The following is a 16347-nucleotide window of genomic DNA, read 5'->3' on the forward strand; positions in this document are numbered from 1 at the left end:
TCTGGTCCCACTCGCCCAGACCGAGTGGAAGAGCGAAACTACCAAAAAAGACAGCGACACCCAGTGGGTGCTCTAATTCGACGCGAACAACAGGAGATTGTGCAGAAAAAAAAATTCGAGAACAAAAACAGTCAGAAAGTCTACTCACCTGGACATTGGCCCGAAGGGCGGCACTAGCGTCGTAGGCAGCCTGACTGCTCTCGTGCACTACCTTCACCCGCTCCATCATCATATCAGCCTTTCGGATGGCTTCCACAACCACTTCCGACTGGTTGTCTGGGACGGGGTAGCTGGTGAAAAAGTGTGCAGACGACCCAGGTGCGGCTGCTTGAAGCTCCGTGGTGTGGAGTTGGATAGTCGAAGGAACCACAGGCGCGGTCGACCGCGTGGGATTCCCACTCGGCAAGGGTGCAGCGAACGTCACAGTGGCCCTGCCCGTGTCTTCAGCTTGATGGACGGGAGGCGTTGCAGTTGGTTCTTGTCGAGCCACCCTGCCAGCTGTTACCTTCTTGCTCTTCCTAGGCTTAGGAGCCACATCTTCGTCGTCATCCGGAAGATCAATGATGTTGGGTGGAGCTGCAAGACAGAACATTCGACCCCAAGTGAACCACTCGACCCTAAAAGGATCAAGAATCGAAATCGCAAGAGTTTATACCTGGGTTGGAGGTTACCGCATCCTCCATTTCCTCGTCCCGGTACTGGTATGAAGAGGTCCCTGACGTAGCAGCACTGCAAAGGCCTGCATTCAATCGGTTACACCCAGTTAATCGAATCCACATAAAGGACAAGTCAGATTGTTACCCAGAGATAGTAGGAACGGTCACTTTGATCCTGGGTAAAGCTTTTGGCAGTTTGGAGGAGATGGCTTTCGGCACTTTCGGCGCTGGGGGCGGCGCGACCTTAGATTGCTTTGGAGCCTTCTCAGTCGGCGTCGGGGAAGACGTCCTGGGGCGCTTCGAGGACTGCCCGATTGGCGCAGCCACCAAGTCCGGAGCACTTGCCGGGTCATGAGTGTGCTTGGACCTCCTCTCCCTGCGAGGAGGCGAGTCGACTTCTTCCTCATCAGTCGATTCATCGCTCTCCTCGTCCTCCTCGGCTTCCAAATGCTCCTCGCCGCTCTCGCCCCCGCTCCCTTCTTCCTCAGCGCCTGGGTCCTACACTCTGTTGGGCATCGAGTACATTTCAATGAGGGCCTGAAAGGATAACAATCAAAGGAAATTCAGTCGACCGCAAACGGGGCATCACATGGTGAATCGGAAAGATACTTAATAAAACAGAAATATACCTGCTCCGACTGGTGCGAGTTGTCGAACGGAATCACCCTCCTGGATCCCCGAGGGTTGTCTTTGTTGCCGGTGATTCCCCTCAACCAGTTCTCCAAGATATCCTCGCTGACCTCCTCCGGGTGGATCCGAGTGGTAGCCTCGAGCCCAGAGTACATCCACATCGGATGATCGCGCGCCTAAAGAGGTTGGATGCGTCGACCGAAAAAGACCTCCAGCAGATCCATCCCGATCACTCCGTCGCGGACAAGCTGGATGACCCGTTCAACCAGCACCTTGACCTGCGCCTTCTCTTCTGGAACTACCTTCAGGGGAGCAGGCTTCTCCACTCGAGCCAAGGAAAAAGGAGGAAGTCCAGTCGACTGGCTAGGGGTTGGCTGATCCTTGCAGTAGAACCAAGTCGACTGCCAGCCCCGGACCGAGTCAGGAAGGATCATGGCTGGGAAAGTACTCTTGCTTCTCATCTGGATCCCTAGACCACCGCACATCTGGATCACCCGCGTCCTCTCGTCACTCGACTTGGCCTTTTTGACCGACTGGGAACGACAAGTGAAGATGTGTTTGAAAAGCCCCCAGTGCGGTCGAGAGCCCAAGAAGTTTTCGCACATGGACACGAAAGCGGCCAGATAGACTATGGTGTTCGGAGTGAAATGGTGGAGCTGAGCCCCAAAGAAGTTCAAAAACCCCCGGAAGAAAGGGTGGGGGGGGCAGTGAGAATCCGCGATCTATGTGGGTTGCGAGGAGGACACACTCACCCTCTCTAGGCTGCGGCTCGGTTTCGTCCCCCGGGAGCCGAGCCGACTTGTGAGGGATCAATCCTCCCTCCACCAGGTCGTCGAGGTCGTCCTGCGTGATTGCCGAGCGGATCCAATCACCTTGGATCCAGTCCGCCGGCAGGCCGGACCTCGACGAGGATCCGCCTCGGCTGGTCCGCTTGCCCTTCGCCTTCGCGGTCGCCTTCTTCGCGCGTTCCAGCGCCGCCATCTTCTCCTTCCCCATGGTGACGGGTCGAGCTCGAACAGAGGTCCGGTGACGAAGCGGAAGCGAGAGTGGCGGAGAGATCGGAGGAAAGAGAAGAGAGAGTGGGAGCACGCGGAGCAGAGGCCTGGCCCGGGACCTTTTATAAGGCCTTTCACCGAGTGGCTGACTCGTGGACCCAAGCGATCTAAACAAATCCCAGAACAGTCGCGCGCGCAGTACGTGGCGAAAAAGGTGGCGCGGGGATCGAGGAGACTTGCCTAATCCGTCCCGATAACTTCGGTTCCGCCCGTCTGGCGCACTTCCCAAAATTCGAATCCCGCGAGATCCGCGGAGAGCAGAACAACCTGTCAGACTGAAGACAAACACCCTCTACATCATCATTCGGAATTTTACCATGAAGGTTCACTCGACAACAACCAAGAATGGACCAAGGCGATTGAGAAAATAGTCGACGTCGTCACCTCAACTCATTGTTCCAGACAAGGCATATTCATGGCACAAAGAGTGGGTCGGAAGTGTTCTCAACCCCTCCCTCACTCAAACCCTGATCCATTCGGGGGCTAATGATAAAGCTATGTACCTAGGGTAGGGTCATGGACCTGTCCAACTTACCCTCCCCAAGGACATCTCTACAAAGAATTAGAAACAGTCGAAGAGAAACCATCAACCACTCGACCGTGGAGATGCACTCACTCGACCACCTTGAAGACACTCGACCACCAGAAGATGAGGAACGCTCCACTCTGCAATGGTCAGGACTTAAACCATAGCATTATGAACATTTATGGCGCTTTACTGTAGACGTTACCAGTAACGCCTTTCCTTTATGAACATTGAATCCTGTGTAACAAAGGGGAGCTGGGGCCCTGGCGCACTCTATATAAGTCACCCCCTCCTCTGGGACAAGGGTTCGCATCTTTTGTAAACTCACACACACACATATAATTCAGTCGACCACCTCAGGGCACCGAGACGTAAGGCTGTTACTTCCTCCGAGAAGGGCCTGAACTCGTAAAACTCACGTGTACAACTCCTTCATAGCTAGGATCTTGCCTCCTCATACTTACCCCCTATTCTACTGTCAGTCTTAGATTCACGACAGCGACCACAGGAGGCAGGGTAGCCCTATACGCGTTTGGGGCGCCGCTCGTGAATGAGGCGGAAAGTGTTTCTGCAAAGTTGCTAAATAACGTATTATTATACTAAATCAGCAATAATTAATATGGATCGGAGTGAGTATAAGTAATAAGTATTGTAAAAGAAATTATGATTTCTTAGTAAGGACGGTCATTTGCGCATTTTGTTTGAGCGCTCACAATCTTTGGCTAATTTTGGACGTGCCGCCGTGGCTCGACATGCAGAAGCCAGTGCAACCGCGCAGAAACCCACACGGAAGCTTTAGGCAGGGCGGCGCATGTCACGCACCACATCGTTTAGCGCTGTAGGGTAAATCATGCCACGCCACACGTACTGCCGCGCGGGGCCCGCTGCTCACGACCGCTCTTTTGGTTTCTTCCAAAAGAGCCCCTGGACGACTGAGCTATTCGCCTAAGCAAACCCGCGGTTAAATATCTGGAGCTTCTGTTCTTTTTGTCCCTGCGACCGCGAGGACTCAAAAGTTAAAAAGATATATAGAGAGAGAGGGGAGCGGCCCCTTTCTCTCTCTAGGACGGACACGGACGACTCGACTTGCTCGGGTTTTCTCTGTCTCTACCCCCTTCTGAAACTATTTGATCTCCGATCGACCGAGGTCTCTCTCTCCGCCCCTCTTCCTTTCCGCTGCCTCGTGCCATGCTGCTACGGCTCCTCCTCTAGCTACTTCTCCTTGCGTGCGTGCCTACCTAATACTCTCTTTCTCTCTCTCTTCGTCATCTTCTTCCTCCGATCTCCTGTGGCCAAAGGTACGTGCCTCGCGCGTGCCGACGTCGTGCGTGCCGCGCGCGCGTCTCGGTCTCTCCGACGTTCTAGCGAGCGGAGAGAGAGAGAGAGAGAGAGACGGGGGTGGCGCCGGGCCGGGCCGGGCCGGCCGGGTGGATGGAATGAACCGGCGGCAGCCCGGATGGTCCCGGCTCGGAACCTGCAGCTCCTCCGCGACGCGCATGGCACGCCTTTCATCCGCGACGTCGCCGCCGGCGTCAACGCTCTGACGGCACAGCCGACGCCGAGGCCGAGCCACCACATGGCCCAGGAGCCCATTAACCAGGACCCGTCAAAGCCGCCGCCGCCGCAGGAGAGGCAGGAAGTGCACCAGGAGGAGCGACGCGGGGAGGCGCTAGTAGTGTTGCCGCCCCATCCCGCCGGCACAAGCGGCAGCAGCAGTGGCGGCAGCAGCAGCAACGGAGGCGGCGGCGCCGGGGGAGGGGACTGGTTGCGCCTCGGCCTCGGCCCGGCGTCCCCGGGCCCCAGTGGCGCAGCGCCCGACATCGATCTCTTTGCGGCGGACCGCGCGGGGACGGCGGGGCCGCGGCAGGAGACGCTCCCGGGCATGGACGTGCCGCCCGGAGCCTTCCTGCGCCCCGCCATGCCCGGCATTCCGCAGGCGTCGTTACAAATGTCTGTGCCGCGCGCTGGGCCACCTTGGCTGCCGCCTTGGAGCCACGCGGCGCAACAACCGCAGCTGCTTCTCCCGTTCGGACACCGCGGGCTCTACGGGTCTGGCTCGCCGGCCGCGGGCCCCTCCGGCTTCGACACGACCAGGGTTGTGCTGCCTCCACCGGCGGCCACCGCCGCCGCCGCCGCCGGAGTCTGGTTCGTCTTCCAGGCCGCGCCCCACCAGTGAGTGCATATATACACGTCCTACCACTCTCTGCGACTGCACTAGCTACATGGGTACACGCGAGCATTTCATGTGTTCATCGCTACTTACTCCTCCTCATCCTACATATTTCACTCGCTGCATGCCAGTTGATTAATTCGTCCTTGAATGATCAAATCCTGCAAATGCAGCGCCTTCATCTGCACGTTCTTAATCCTTTTTTGCTTCGATTCGTGTTGTTTTGCTAGGAGGACTAGCTGTCGGTGTTTTATTGACTTTGATTTTTGTCATCTTGATTTGTGCAGAGGGAGGGAACCGTTCTTGCCTCAGATTCCAAGAAGCTACTTAAGAATCAAGTAATACTCTACAACCCTTTTTTTTTTCTTTCATCGTAATCATTCTGCTGCTTCGATTAGTTGCCTCTCATCCTGCATTTGCATATTCTTTATGCGCCTCCAAATCTGCGAGGCTATGAGATGTATTAATTCATCTAAAAAACATGCTTCGGATGTAATGTGGTTTGTGCTTACTGCTGCGGCGTGGAAAATATGAGAATTTAACATGCGATTTCCTTGTATTTTGATAATTTTCAGAGATGGGAGGGTGACAGTTAGATTGTTGATCAAGTACCTGGCTAACAAGCTCGGATTGGAAGACGAATCAGAGGTATTTAAATATCAGCACAAGTCCGATTAATATCCGTTTTATTTACTAGCATTTTGCATTTTATTCTTCTTCCCCCCTTCTCCGGTCTTTTGTGTTATGGTGAACTTCTTTCTTTATTTTTATTACTGCCAAGATGCATTGTTTTCCCCTTTGCTTTTTCCAACATCGGTGATGAAAGGAACATCAGAGCTAGAAAAGAGACTGGTACGTGTACGGTACAGAGGTGTAGGTATAAAGAAAATAACATTAGACATATGCTTGCACTCCTGAATGAAATATATGAAATTTTAATCAAGCGTGACATTAAGGGTCCAGTTTGTGCTTGTTCCTATTGTAGGTGAGGGGTGTGTGTCTTGGGTGGCACATCATCCCCTCACCACTTGACAAGAACTCCTCCATCCGAGAGAGAGACGCAAAGAGGGACTAGTGAGAGGTTGTTAGATACTAGTCTAGATGGTTAGTTATCAGGCTTGTGATGGAGCTTTACTTGTTTCTTCTTCTTGCTCTCTGTCGGTTCATGCAAACAATAAAGCTGTATATATGTATATATATACTCATTTTATATTGTACTTATTAATTATTAATTATATCTTAGGGAGGGAGCCTTGGCTAGCTAGCTAACTATAGGTAGAGCCCTCACAAGCCTTTCTGTTCTTTCTTTTCCTATGCATCCTAGGGGTCAGGATATGGCCAAGGAGCTCATCATTGCCTAAAGCCCTTTCTCCCCAGTGCAATGCCTCAAATGGAGGCATAGGAAGGGCTAGCATGCAATGCATGCAACAGAGGCTTTCAGGGCTATGCTCATATATAGGACACATGAGTAGGCATATATGTGTGTGCTGTGTACTCCTACATGCATGCATGTAGAGAGAACCTCTTGCTACGGCCTGGCTAGCCAGTGTGTGCGTCTGTGTGTGGGGCTGTGCTTGTGTAAAGCCATAGCATTGTGAGGGAGGGAGGGAGATAGATGGTGCATGCCCTAGAGAAAGAAAAGGCCTCCTTCACCTACCATGCATCACTGAAAGCTATGCACCATCCTCACCTCACCATATGGAAGCATCAAGTAGGGCTTTCGAGTGTTTGTATGTGTGTGTGCATGAGGCTCTCTGTGCATGAGAGAGAGAGAGAGTGCGTGAGAGAGAGAGAGAGAGAGAGAGTGCACCACAACATAACGCGCGCGCACACACACACAAACACACACCATTTCCTGCTCCATCACGTACAGTGATGGATCCTTTTCATTATGACTCGAGATCTTGCTTCCTTTTGCACTCGATAGGCCTACCTAGCAAGCCTGCATATGTTCTCAGTAACTGCAATGATATATAGGCTCCTTTTTGTTCAGGACTACACGCATATACAAAAAACACAATATACTCACCATGCACAGACCGACCGGCCCTACAATAAATCTTTGGTTTTCTTATCTACATTTCTCATATGTTAATCTACTCATTTACTTTCCTACCTAGCTACATTGCCTGGCTGTTTCATTGACCAATCTCATGCACAAAATGGCATGCATGCATGCACGGTCACGCAGGAATCTTCTTGCGGATATATATACAAAAAGAAAGAAATACGTTAATGGTTACAATATGTATCTAGGTAACAATATGTAAGCCGTACTCAATGATGAAAGGATGGACAACTTTTAAGGTGCCTAATATATAATGTATGATATATTTGTTGCAACAACCTTAGGTGATGCGTGCAGACGTATACTAATATAAGTTTATACGTGGAGGGGTACTGGGTCTGCATGCATGCGCCTTTCTGTTTGAAGAGTAGACTTTGTTCATTTTCTAATTCTTTGATCTTGGTACGCAGAAGTGTTAGGGTGCACATACATACGAGCCTTAATTGCATCAGGATCCCGCTTTTGCTTTCAACTCCAATAAATCGACGTGTTTATCATATACCGTTTTATATATTTCTGGGAATTGACCTGCTAACAACAGCAAGGCCTCACGCTATAGTGTCTCGCCCACACCAATATATTTGCTTCAATGGCGTTGCATATACATATAAGGTATAACTATATGTATGATGGGTTTCATTTGCGCTCACCAATCACCACTCGGCCAGAAATATGCGAAGTGCAATATAGTTTATTAGTTCCAAAATTCACCATAACTTCTTGGGCCTTTTCATAACTATAAATGGGGGTCTACTCCATAGAAGCATATAATTAGGTATAATCAGTAAGTTAACATCTACATGCCGGTACTATAGAGGAGAATATATTCCTCAAATAACTAGCATTAACCGGGGCAATGACGAAAAATAAAATTCATCATGATCTATCATATGCACAACTTAATTATGATTTTTTTAGTTAAGGTCATCGGATCGCCCAAGTTGTTGATACCAATATCCTATATCTTTTCTCGAAAAAAATCCTATATCCTATATATCTAAGTATCCCATTTAAATGTGCATGCAAGCCATCCACATCATCAAGTGCATGCAACATTTCCACTTTCCACACATGCAAGCCCTCCACACCATAAAAAAAATCGGCAAAAAATAATTAACCTTCAATGTCAATTTTACACCACATGCAAACCCTCTGTATATTTGAATTTTTTTTTATACTTTCATTGCTATGAATTTCTACAGCAGTGTGCAGGATGTTGTCTAGTTTATTTAGATTGCAAGCTTCACATTCCAGTTTATCTTATTTATAAAAGTTATAGTATGTAATGCAATAAAATGTTACTTACATTATTGGTGGAACAAAGTGAAGGCAAAGATATTTTTTGTCTTCTCTTTTGGTAAGCAGTTTAAACGTATTGATGTTTTTGTGCTCTTTGAACATTAAGTCTGATCAATTTCTGAGTTCAAGCCAGGCACTTGAACCCATCTAGTGGAAATGAACATCCACTCTCCTAACCAAGTGAGCTATCTTTTCTACACTCACTTATTCACGGAGTACACATGTCATAAGGTTTCTAATTGTTCAAACTTGATCTGCAAATAAACATTAAAAGTAAGTTCGCTTCTCATAGCATATACCTTCAATTAGTTATATAGGACTTTGAAAGGATTGCACACCACATGTAAGAACTATGTAAAACGTAGGCAAATCCTAATTACTTCACGCTTCTAATGTAAATTCCTGAAACTAGGTCCAGAAATTTAACTAATTATTTTTAAGCATCAGAACATTTAAAGTGTGATATTAGAAGAATTGCTAATATTGAATCACCATGACCTCTATAATCACAAAATCAATAACCAAGTATATCACCATGGCTCCCGTCAATCAGCATGCATGCACGCACGATGCATAGTATAGTAGAATGATTGATCAACTGAACATGCAAGTTGGTGTAGGATTTCTTTTTTCATTTTAATTGTCTCGTACTCCCTACAATGGGCCTAGTTTAACCGGCGCCATGGATGTATAACAATTCGTTTTTCTTTTGTGCAAAGATGCCCATCAAATAAATATTTCCAGGGTCAACTTTGTCTCTACCAGCCAATTCTTTATAATCCAAACTTTAATGTCAATCAAGGAGGTTCTTTGCTAAAAAGAGGGTGATGGTTTTACCAGGTTAAAACGTGTGTCAGCCTTGAGCAGTGAAAGTTCCCCATGACTAGGGATGCGTGCTTGATTTAACAATCTACACAGAATATGGAATGTGGCCATGCTGCGACTAGGATAATATGTAGTATTAATCAGAGTTTAGTGGCAGCCCTTAGCTAATCAAAAGATTCCATCTGTTGATGGATGCCTTTATATACTGCAGATCATGCATGCACCAAATGGCTCCACCACTTTGTATATGCATACGACTCGTACTTTCTTCTTTGTCTTTAGCAGTCTGTTGCTCTTTTCCTCAATTGCTATCTTAGTCGTTCACTTAATGTGACAGGCATCTATAGCCTTCGCTTAAAAATTACTAAAGATATATAAAACACATATATATGGGGATTGATTGGGAACAAATCCAATGCATCGTGTCTCTCGTCTCGTGTAGACTATGATGGTCAGTGGTTCAGAGCCAACATTGCATTTAATTCACTTGGTCGTAATTTTGATCTGATCATGTCGCCGGTACATAAGTACTTGGTATTCATTTCATACGCTAGAAATATGGATGCTATATACGAGTATCCTTCATGCATGTGCAAAGTTGTTAGATCATCAACCGACCTTGTGCATGTGCACGGATGCAGCAAACTAGGCTTGGATTTCTTCATAGTATTTATTGGCGTCATGCCATCGTCGACCTTACCTCACGTATTAACGGACTGTGCACCTAGCTAGCTCGTGAAAGCCAAACTAGAAATTCTCACGGGAGACAAAGCCTAAGGGGAAGGTAAGATAGCTTAGATATATAGCTTTGGTTGTGTGGTTAGATGACAAATCGAAGAACCTTATTAAGTGGGTGCACTTGCACTTTGTGGTGGAATATTTTTACACATACGTGCATGCATGTGGCCCCACCTTGTTAGCCAATGAAACAGACCCACCAAATCACCTGTTTTATGCTCGCATGATTGGTTTCGAGAAGAAAAAGAAAAGAAAAAAGGGAAATAATTAATGTGCATGGGAGTGGGGCCATGCGAGGAATGCGTGCACAGTAGAGACTAGAGAGAGACGGCCGGAGAAGTAGAGAAAGAGTGAGGGGGGGTAGAGAGAGAATAATGCCAAGTTGGTGAAGGGTGAGGCATCTCAATGAAAGTGAAGCAGGAGGAAGGAATAGACGGATGGACAAAAGCCAAAAGGACCACTAACTACTGGTACTGCTACGACGCAAACACTAGCTCTGCAATTCCGTCTCATGCATGCATTCCTTGGATCGGACGTGTCGTCCGTTGTAGTAGCAGCAGCTAGGGGGTTAAAAGCGGCGGAAGCAACGCACTCTGGAGAAGACCCTCGAAACAAGGAGCGGTGGAGAATTGCACCTTCATACTATTACTAGGGCATCCAAGTATAGTACTCGTAGTACGTAGTATTGATTTCCCACTATTTTATGTCCATATATATACTTAGTAGTAATAAATTAGCTGCTTTTAGTATGTGTAAATTGACAATCATAGGAGGGCTGGAGGGAGCATATTGCCACCACTCCTCCCTTTTTTTCTGTCATGCTTATGGATCGGGGGACCATGTGCATATATGCTAACCCCCTTTTGTTCTGGAGAGACTGATTAATTAGCCAGCTAGACTAGAGGGGGTGCAAGTTGAGTTGAATTGATTTTTGGTGATTTGCACGGGAAGAAATTGTACGTGTCAATTGTCATTGGGAATTTAATTAAGAGGGTTTTTTTAGCAGAGAAACCTACCAACAAGAGCAGAATCTAATAGTTTAAGCACACCTGAATCACTATGCAGTGCAGCATTAATTGCATGCAGGCACGCACGCCTCGTCCCTCCAACTATTAGCAGCTAAACCGGAGGCGTACTTAACCACTAATCAAGTACGTACGAACCCCCACGATGATTATATTAGATGCCGATGGCTCGAGCGTTAGTTGGAGGGTACTTGTTTGTGGCCATGCTAGAATTATATTCCCTCCCTCCCTAGCTAGCCAGCGAGCGGGGGCAAAGGGTTTATGCATGCCGCCAAGCCCAACAAAAACGTGTGAGCTCTCATATACAAGGGCCACTGGTTGGTTGGGACCTGGCACATCAATCAAAGCCAACAATTCCCTTGCAATATATCATAAAAAGAAGAGTATAGTAAGTATAAGATCGATATATGGTGAGTAGTATATGGACGTCCCTAAGTGCTCGACGAGTAGTAGTACTACTACTACTAGACTGGTAGAGGTAGTCGCTCGTGGGTCACATTGATGTAGCTAGCTGTGCTTCTTTGGGGGCAAAGCTAGGGACATTGGACGTTTGGCCGGCCGCACAAACATACATACATCATGGGTCACATGATGGAAAGCCAAATAAGTGCCAAGATTTTTGTTTACATATATTGTATGTTAGTAGAGGAAACTTATCATACTCCTGTAGAAAACTACACCAATCCAAAGCAAGACAAATAATTAGAGATGTACATACTATGGCTACGTTGGTTTCTTGCACGACTGCTAATAAGGCTATGTGCCCATGTAGTGCATGCATGATCATGCATATAATTGGCACGACATGGACAGCTATTATGAACTGGGTATAATGCTGATCATGGCCTCGGGGATTGCAATAATTAGTACTACTGATCTTTGGTCTTTATATAATTCTGCTTGCTGCCAAAGTGTTGGGCACGTCAAATGGCGTCATATATGCACGATCGATTCGATTAAAGATTCGCAGATTGTCAATAGGTGTTCTTTCCTTTTTGTTCTCTTCTTAGTGTGTGGTGCTTGATTAGGTTTCTATATATATTAACCCTTTGTCTAGCTTTGCTGTCTTTGATCGGTAGATGGTTGCATTCTATGTAGAAAAATGCACGCCTGCATGATCATGTGAGACCTAGCACACTACTTCTTGTCCTATTGCTAGTTTGGACTCGCTGGCAGTTTTTGATTGTTAGGAATATCAAATGGACTTGATTGGAAAAAAAAACTCATATATCCTTGTACATTTTTTGGGTGGATAGTATATTTTGGTTGTTAAAAATATAAGAGTAAAGCTTTGGAAATGTTTAAATAAGAGGATCAATCTCAAAGCATACAAAATGACTACAGCAGCTCCATAAAGAATTTACGCCTTTTACACACTTCTCCCACCATCTAAAATTCATCCTACAATCCTCATAAGATTGCTAAGATAAGCTTCTATCAAGAATTAGTTAACTATATCCCACACTAAAGTGCTGAACTCATACTGATTTGTAGCTAGGACATAGGAATGATTTCTACTTGTTGTTTACGAAGTTCCATTTGAGACTGAACGCTGCCATTTGAACACCCTCTTAGATAGGGATCAAGATTCTAGCCAGTACCATTTTTTATGCACTTAAATTTTACAAGATCTAGCTTGACTTAGATTTACAACCGTATTTGGCTCTTTTGCCCCATGAGCATGAGAACAGCTAGCGTTTGAATTTTTATTGACTATAAGGCCAAATAACTAGATGCTCCGTGTCACTTCTATATCTAGATGTTACTAGATACTATACGCTTATAGTATCTTAACCAATGAAATTAACCCTCTCAGTGAGGTCACATATGCGCATAGGATTGCCCAGAGGTAGATATGACGTAGTTCTTGTATATTTTTTAGTATTAGGTCATGCATTGGACAACTGATGTATTAGGTAATATGTGTATACAGCACAAATAACTTGATTTTTTTATTTGCATGTTGTGTACTTGAGAATTTGAGATAGTCAATACATCACGCGTAGGAATTTTGCATTTGCTTCAAATTGTTATGGTGGATGTTTTCCATGAACTGAACATAGAAATCCTACTCTCAAGGCTAGATATGAGCGAGGTCAAACATCACTAGAAAGTCCTATATATTGAAACTGACACCTAACGAAAAAAACGTAGTGTGCCATGCAAGATTATAATTTTCACTTGAGCTGGGGCGTTGGTTGCTACATGGATTGTCATGGGGAGAGAGGTTGAAGGGTGAGACTTCTTCAACCTGTAAACATGTGCCCACAAATGAGCCCCATTCATCATTCATGCATCTAGGCACTGTGCCGCATACTGCCATAAATAAGCAATATCCTTGGGACCAATTTTTATTTCACGAATACGCAAACCTTGCGTATCTTTTCGCTGGTTGAAGGAGAGTGACATCATAAGGGTTACATCAGCTCACTAAGCCATGTGAAATGAGCAGTGGAACATGCAGAGAAGGGGTTGCTTAGCCCCTCCTTGGGACGAATTATCAGCTTGGTTCGTGATTATTAATTAATTTGAATCACGAGGTCCATTTTGCGCTCTGTACCATGATCTGCTGTCATTGTCAACAATGTCGGTGGCGCTCTCGCTCTCGGTATCATCTAAAAATCATAATCAAGGGTAGGGCCAGACGTCCTTGTCATGCCATGGAAATGGCATGTTTGGTGGAGAAGCACGGTCAGAGAAGCTGGAATACTTGCACGCTCTTGTTGTTGGGCAGTTTGGGGGGGGATGGAAGATGAACCATTCAATCAATCAGCATCCTGTGTAGATTAGGCTCAGTAAGTGTTAAGTTTTGTCTTACTTAGCTGAGCACTTGCTTCTAGGACCTCCACCCATTGACTTGATGAGCCTGAGGTGATGATTAGTTAAATAAAGTATACGCTCATGGGCACGACAGGTGGTATTCAAGGGTTGCAGTAGCTTGGCATCTCAGATCTGTGCAATTGCAATTACAATTGCAAGCACGTTTAGTATAGTTTAGCTTTGGTTGGTTGGGCTGGGCATCTCATCCCACATGTGGCCGTGGGGGAGAAGGTAATGAAATGCCATCATCACAAACTAACAGGGGAATCCGACATCAGTATCAGGCATGCATCACTTGGACCTGCCTGCTCTTTTTCTGCATTGTACTTCTATTGGGCATCAGCCATGGAATTGCAATGCATGTTTGTGGTTGCACAAAGGAGAAAGTCCCCATCACATCACTATGTTCCTCTCGCCAGAAGCAATGCTATGCTTCTCATCCATCTTCTCACCTCACTGTAATTGACGCCTTACCTTAAAAATAGTAACAGTAGCTGATGCCCTGCTAAACTATTTTGCTTCACTTGTAATCCATTTTGTGTCCTGTTTGTTAATTTGGTCACAGTTCACTAGCATCCAATCCGTGCATCAGTGTGGAGTCATGTGTGCATCATCATCTCGCTTGCCCTATGAACAAGTTTAGGTTTTTTTGCTGACAAACTGAAGAAAATGTGTGTGTGTGTTTGCAGGTGGAGATTACATGCCGAGGGCGACCGCTCCTCCCGTTCATGACCCTTCAGCATGTCCGCGACAGCATCTGGTGCCAGAGAGACGCCGTGTCGACATCGGTTGCACCAGACACGTCAACCGCTAACCACATTATGGTTTTGCAGTATGGCAGAAGGCCGTAGTAGACAGTCCCCCCTCCCTTCTGATGTCACTCAGAAAAATGTAGATTCTACCCCCTCTTTTAACCATTTTCCGGCACGGCACGACAGGCGGCATGACGGACGACAATTCCTGACCGCCTGGCCTCGGAGGCTGCTGATGATCTATCTATTGATGAACCACAGAAGAGAAGGTGTGGAATGGAGCTTTTTTTTACCCCTGACAAACGGCGCGGTTATTCATCGGCACACCAGACCAGAGGCTTTTTTTCTTGGCCACCCCTTTTGTATACAGGCTATGTTTTCTCCAGCGAATCACTAGAGAAAACAGCTTGGAAGCTGCCTGACATGATTAGATCAAATCAAACTGTGAGAGGAAGGGATTTGACTCAAGAGTGCACTTCCAAGCCATTGTGGCCTTCGCTTCACCTGATTTACTAATTTGAGGTTCCAGCTGTCACATTTAGTTCTCCGCTGCCTGCTTCCTTTCTTCGTGTTGGAAGCAGCCAATGTTGCCCTTACTACACCGGGCATTTTTTTTTGTTTGTCCGCGACTTGTCCATTGAAGATCTTACTTTTCTTTTGTTCAGTGGTTTGTGCCACACAACTAATTTAGTTTCTAACATCTTTCACTTGAGCCTCCTATTGTATCAAGCCCATAAAACTGTACTACCGAGCATTATTTATCTCTGTTCTGATGACAGTCAAATGTGCACGAAGTTCATCCTGCAGAGAATAAGAGACATTTCATCTCACATGATGCCAGGAATAAAGCAGTCTTCCACTTTCTAAAAAATATACGTATGATGCAACCTTGCAACGCAAAAGCTGACAGTAACGCCCAAATCACACCATGTATAATTTTTGAAGCCTGAAGTGAGACAAATTCAGAAAGCCTTGAGCTACCCTAACGAAACAAATTGCTAGCTTTTGGCTCCGGCCGGGGCCGGTCAAGGAGCAGGCCAACAAGTAATAGAACAAATTACAGCAGGCGCTGATTAATACAACAAGGATTAAGGCAATATAATCAGACGGAAAGCTACACCACATGAGACGTCAATGTGTCACCGAATACCCTTCCCAGTCAGGCACCACCACGCCAGTATAGGGTCGCCGTCACCAGCATGATGCTGCTGCGACGATGAGGTGAGGTCAAGAAGCTCCAAACAACCGACAGAGATCACACGTAGCAGGCATTACAACGCACACTGCTACTGAGAAAGACAAGGGAGGGGGTCATCAGTGCAGCTGCAGGGTAAACGCTATCAAGGCGGCGTAAACATGATTAAGACAAGCTGAGTGAGCTTCACAGCAGGTCGACAGACCTGATGCCTGCTCTACTCTAGTTAAAACCAAATATAGACATAGTTAAGAGAAGATGATGCCCTAAACTAAGAACTCGGCGCGATAACTTAAAACCGGCCCGCGCGTGCAGGCGCTTGACAGTTGACAAAGCCACCTGAACAACCACATTTCTGAACCCTGAACCTGCGCCTCAACTTTCAACCGGGATAATGATAACAAGGTCATTGCAGTTGTTGCTCCTCGCTTATATGACCTCTGCACTGTTCCCTAGTGGCTAGTGCTCCCTCGCTACAGCACCTACTGCGCAAAATAGACGAGGAAAGAAACGTGGCGTCGGTGGCAAACCAGGCGGCGCTTAGAAGAATGTTAATCATGGGAAAACCAAGTGTAGCTGCAAATTCAT

At 46.6% G+C, this 16347-nt stretch overlaps 1 protein-coding gene across 1 annotated transcript; it reads left to right on the forward strand.

Annotated features, from left to right (window-relative positions):
* Positions 1-3948: 3948 nt before the first annotated feature.
* LOC125537704 (protein LAX PANICLE 2-like) lies at positions 3949-15228 on the forward strand. The gene is made up of 4 exons (XM_048701029.1): positions 3949-5039; positions 5325-5375; positions 5613-5685; positions 14502-15228. Exons 1-4 carry the CDS (start codon positions 4324-4326, stop codon positions 14661-14663), a joined length of 1002 nt encoding a protein of 333 aa, XP_048556986.1. The 5' UTR covers positions 3949-4323; the 3' UTR covers positions 14664-15228.
* The last annotated feature ends 1119 nt before the right edge of the window (positions 15229-16347 follow it).

The sequence above is a fragment of the Triticum urartu genome, chromosome 2 (assembly GCF_003073215.2).
Source record: "Triticum urartu cultivar G1812 chromosome 2, Tu2.1, whole genome shotgun sequence".
Lineage (NCBI taxonomy): Eukaryota > Viridiplantae > Streptophyta > Magnoliopsida > Poales > Poaceae > Triticum > Triticum urartu.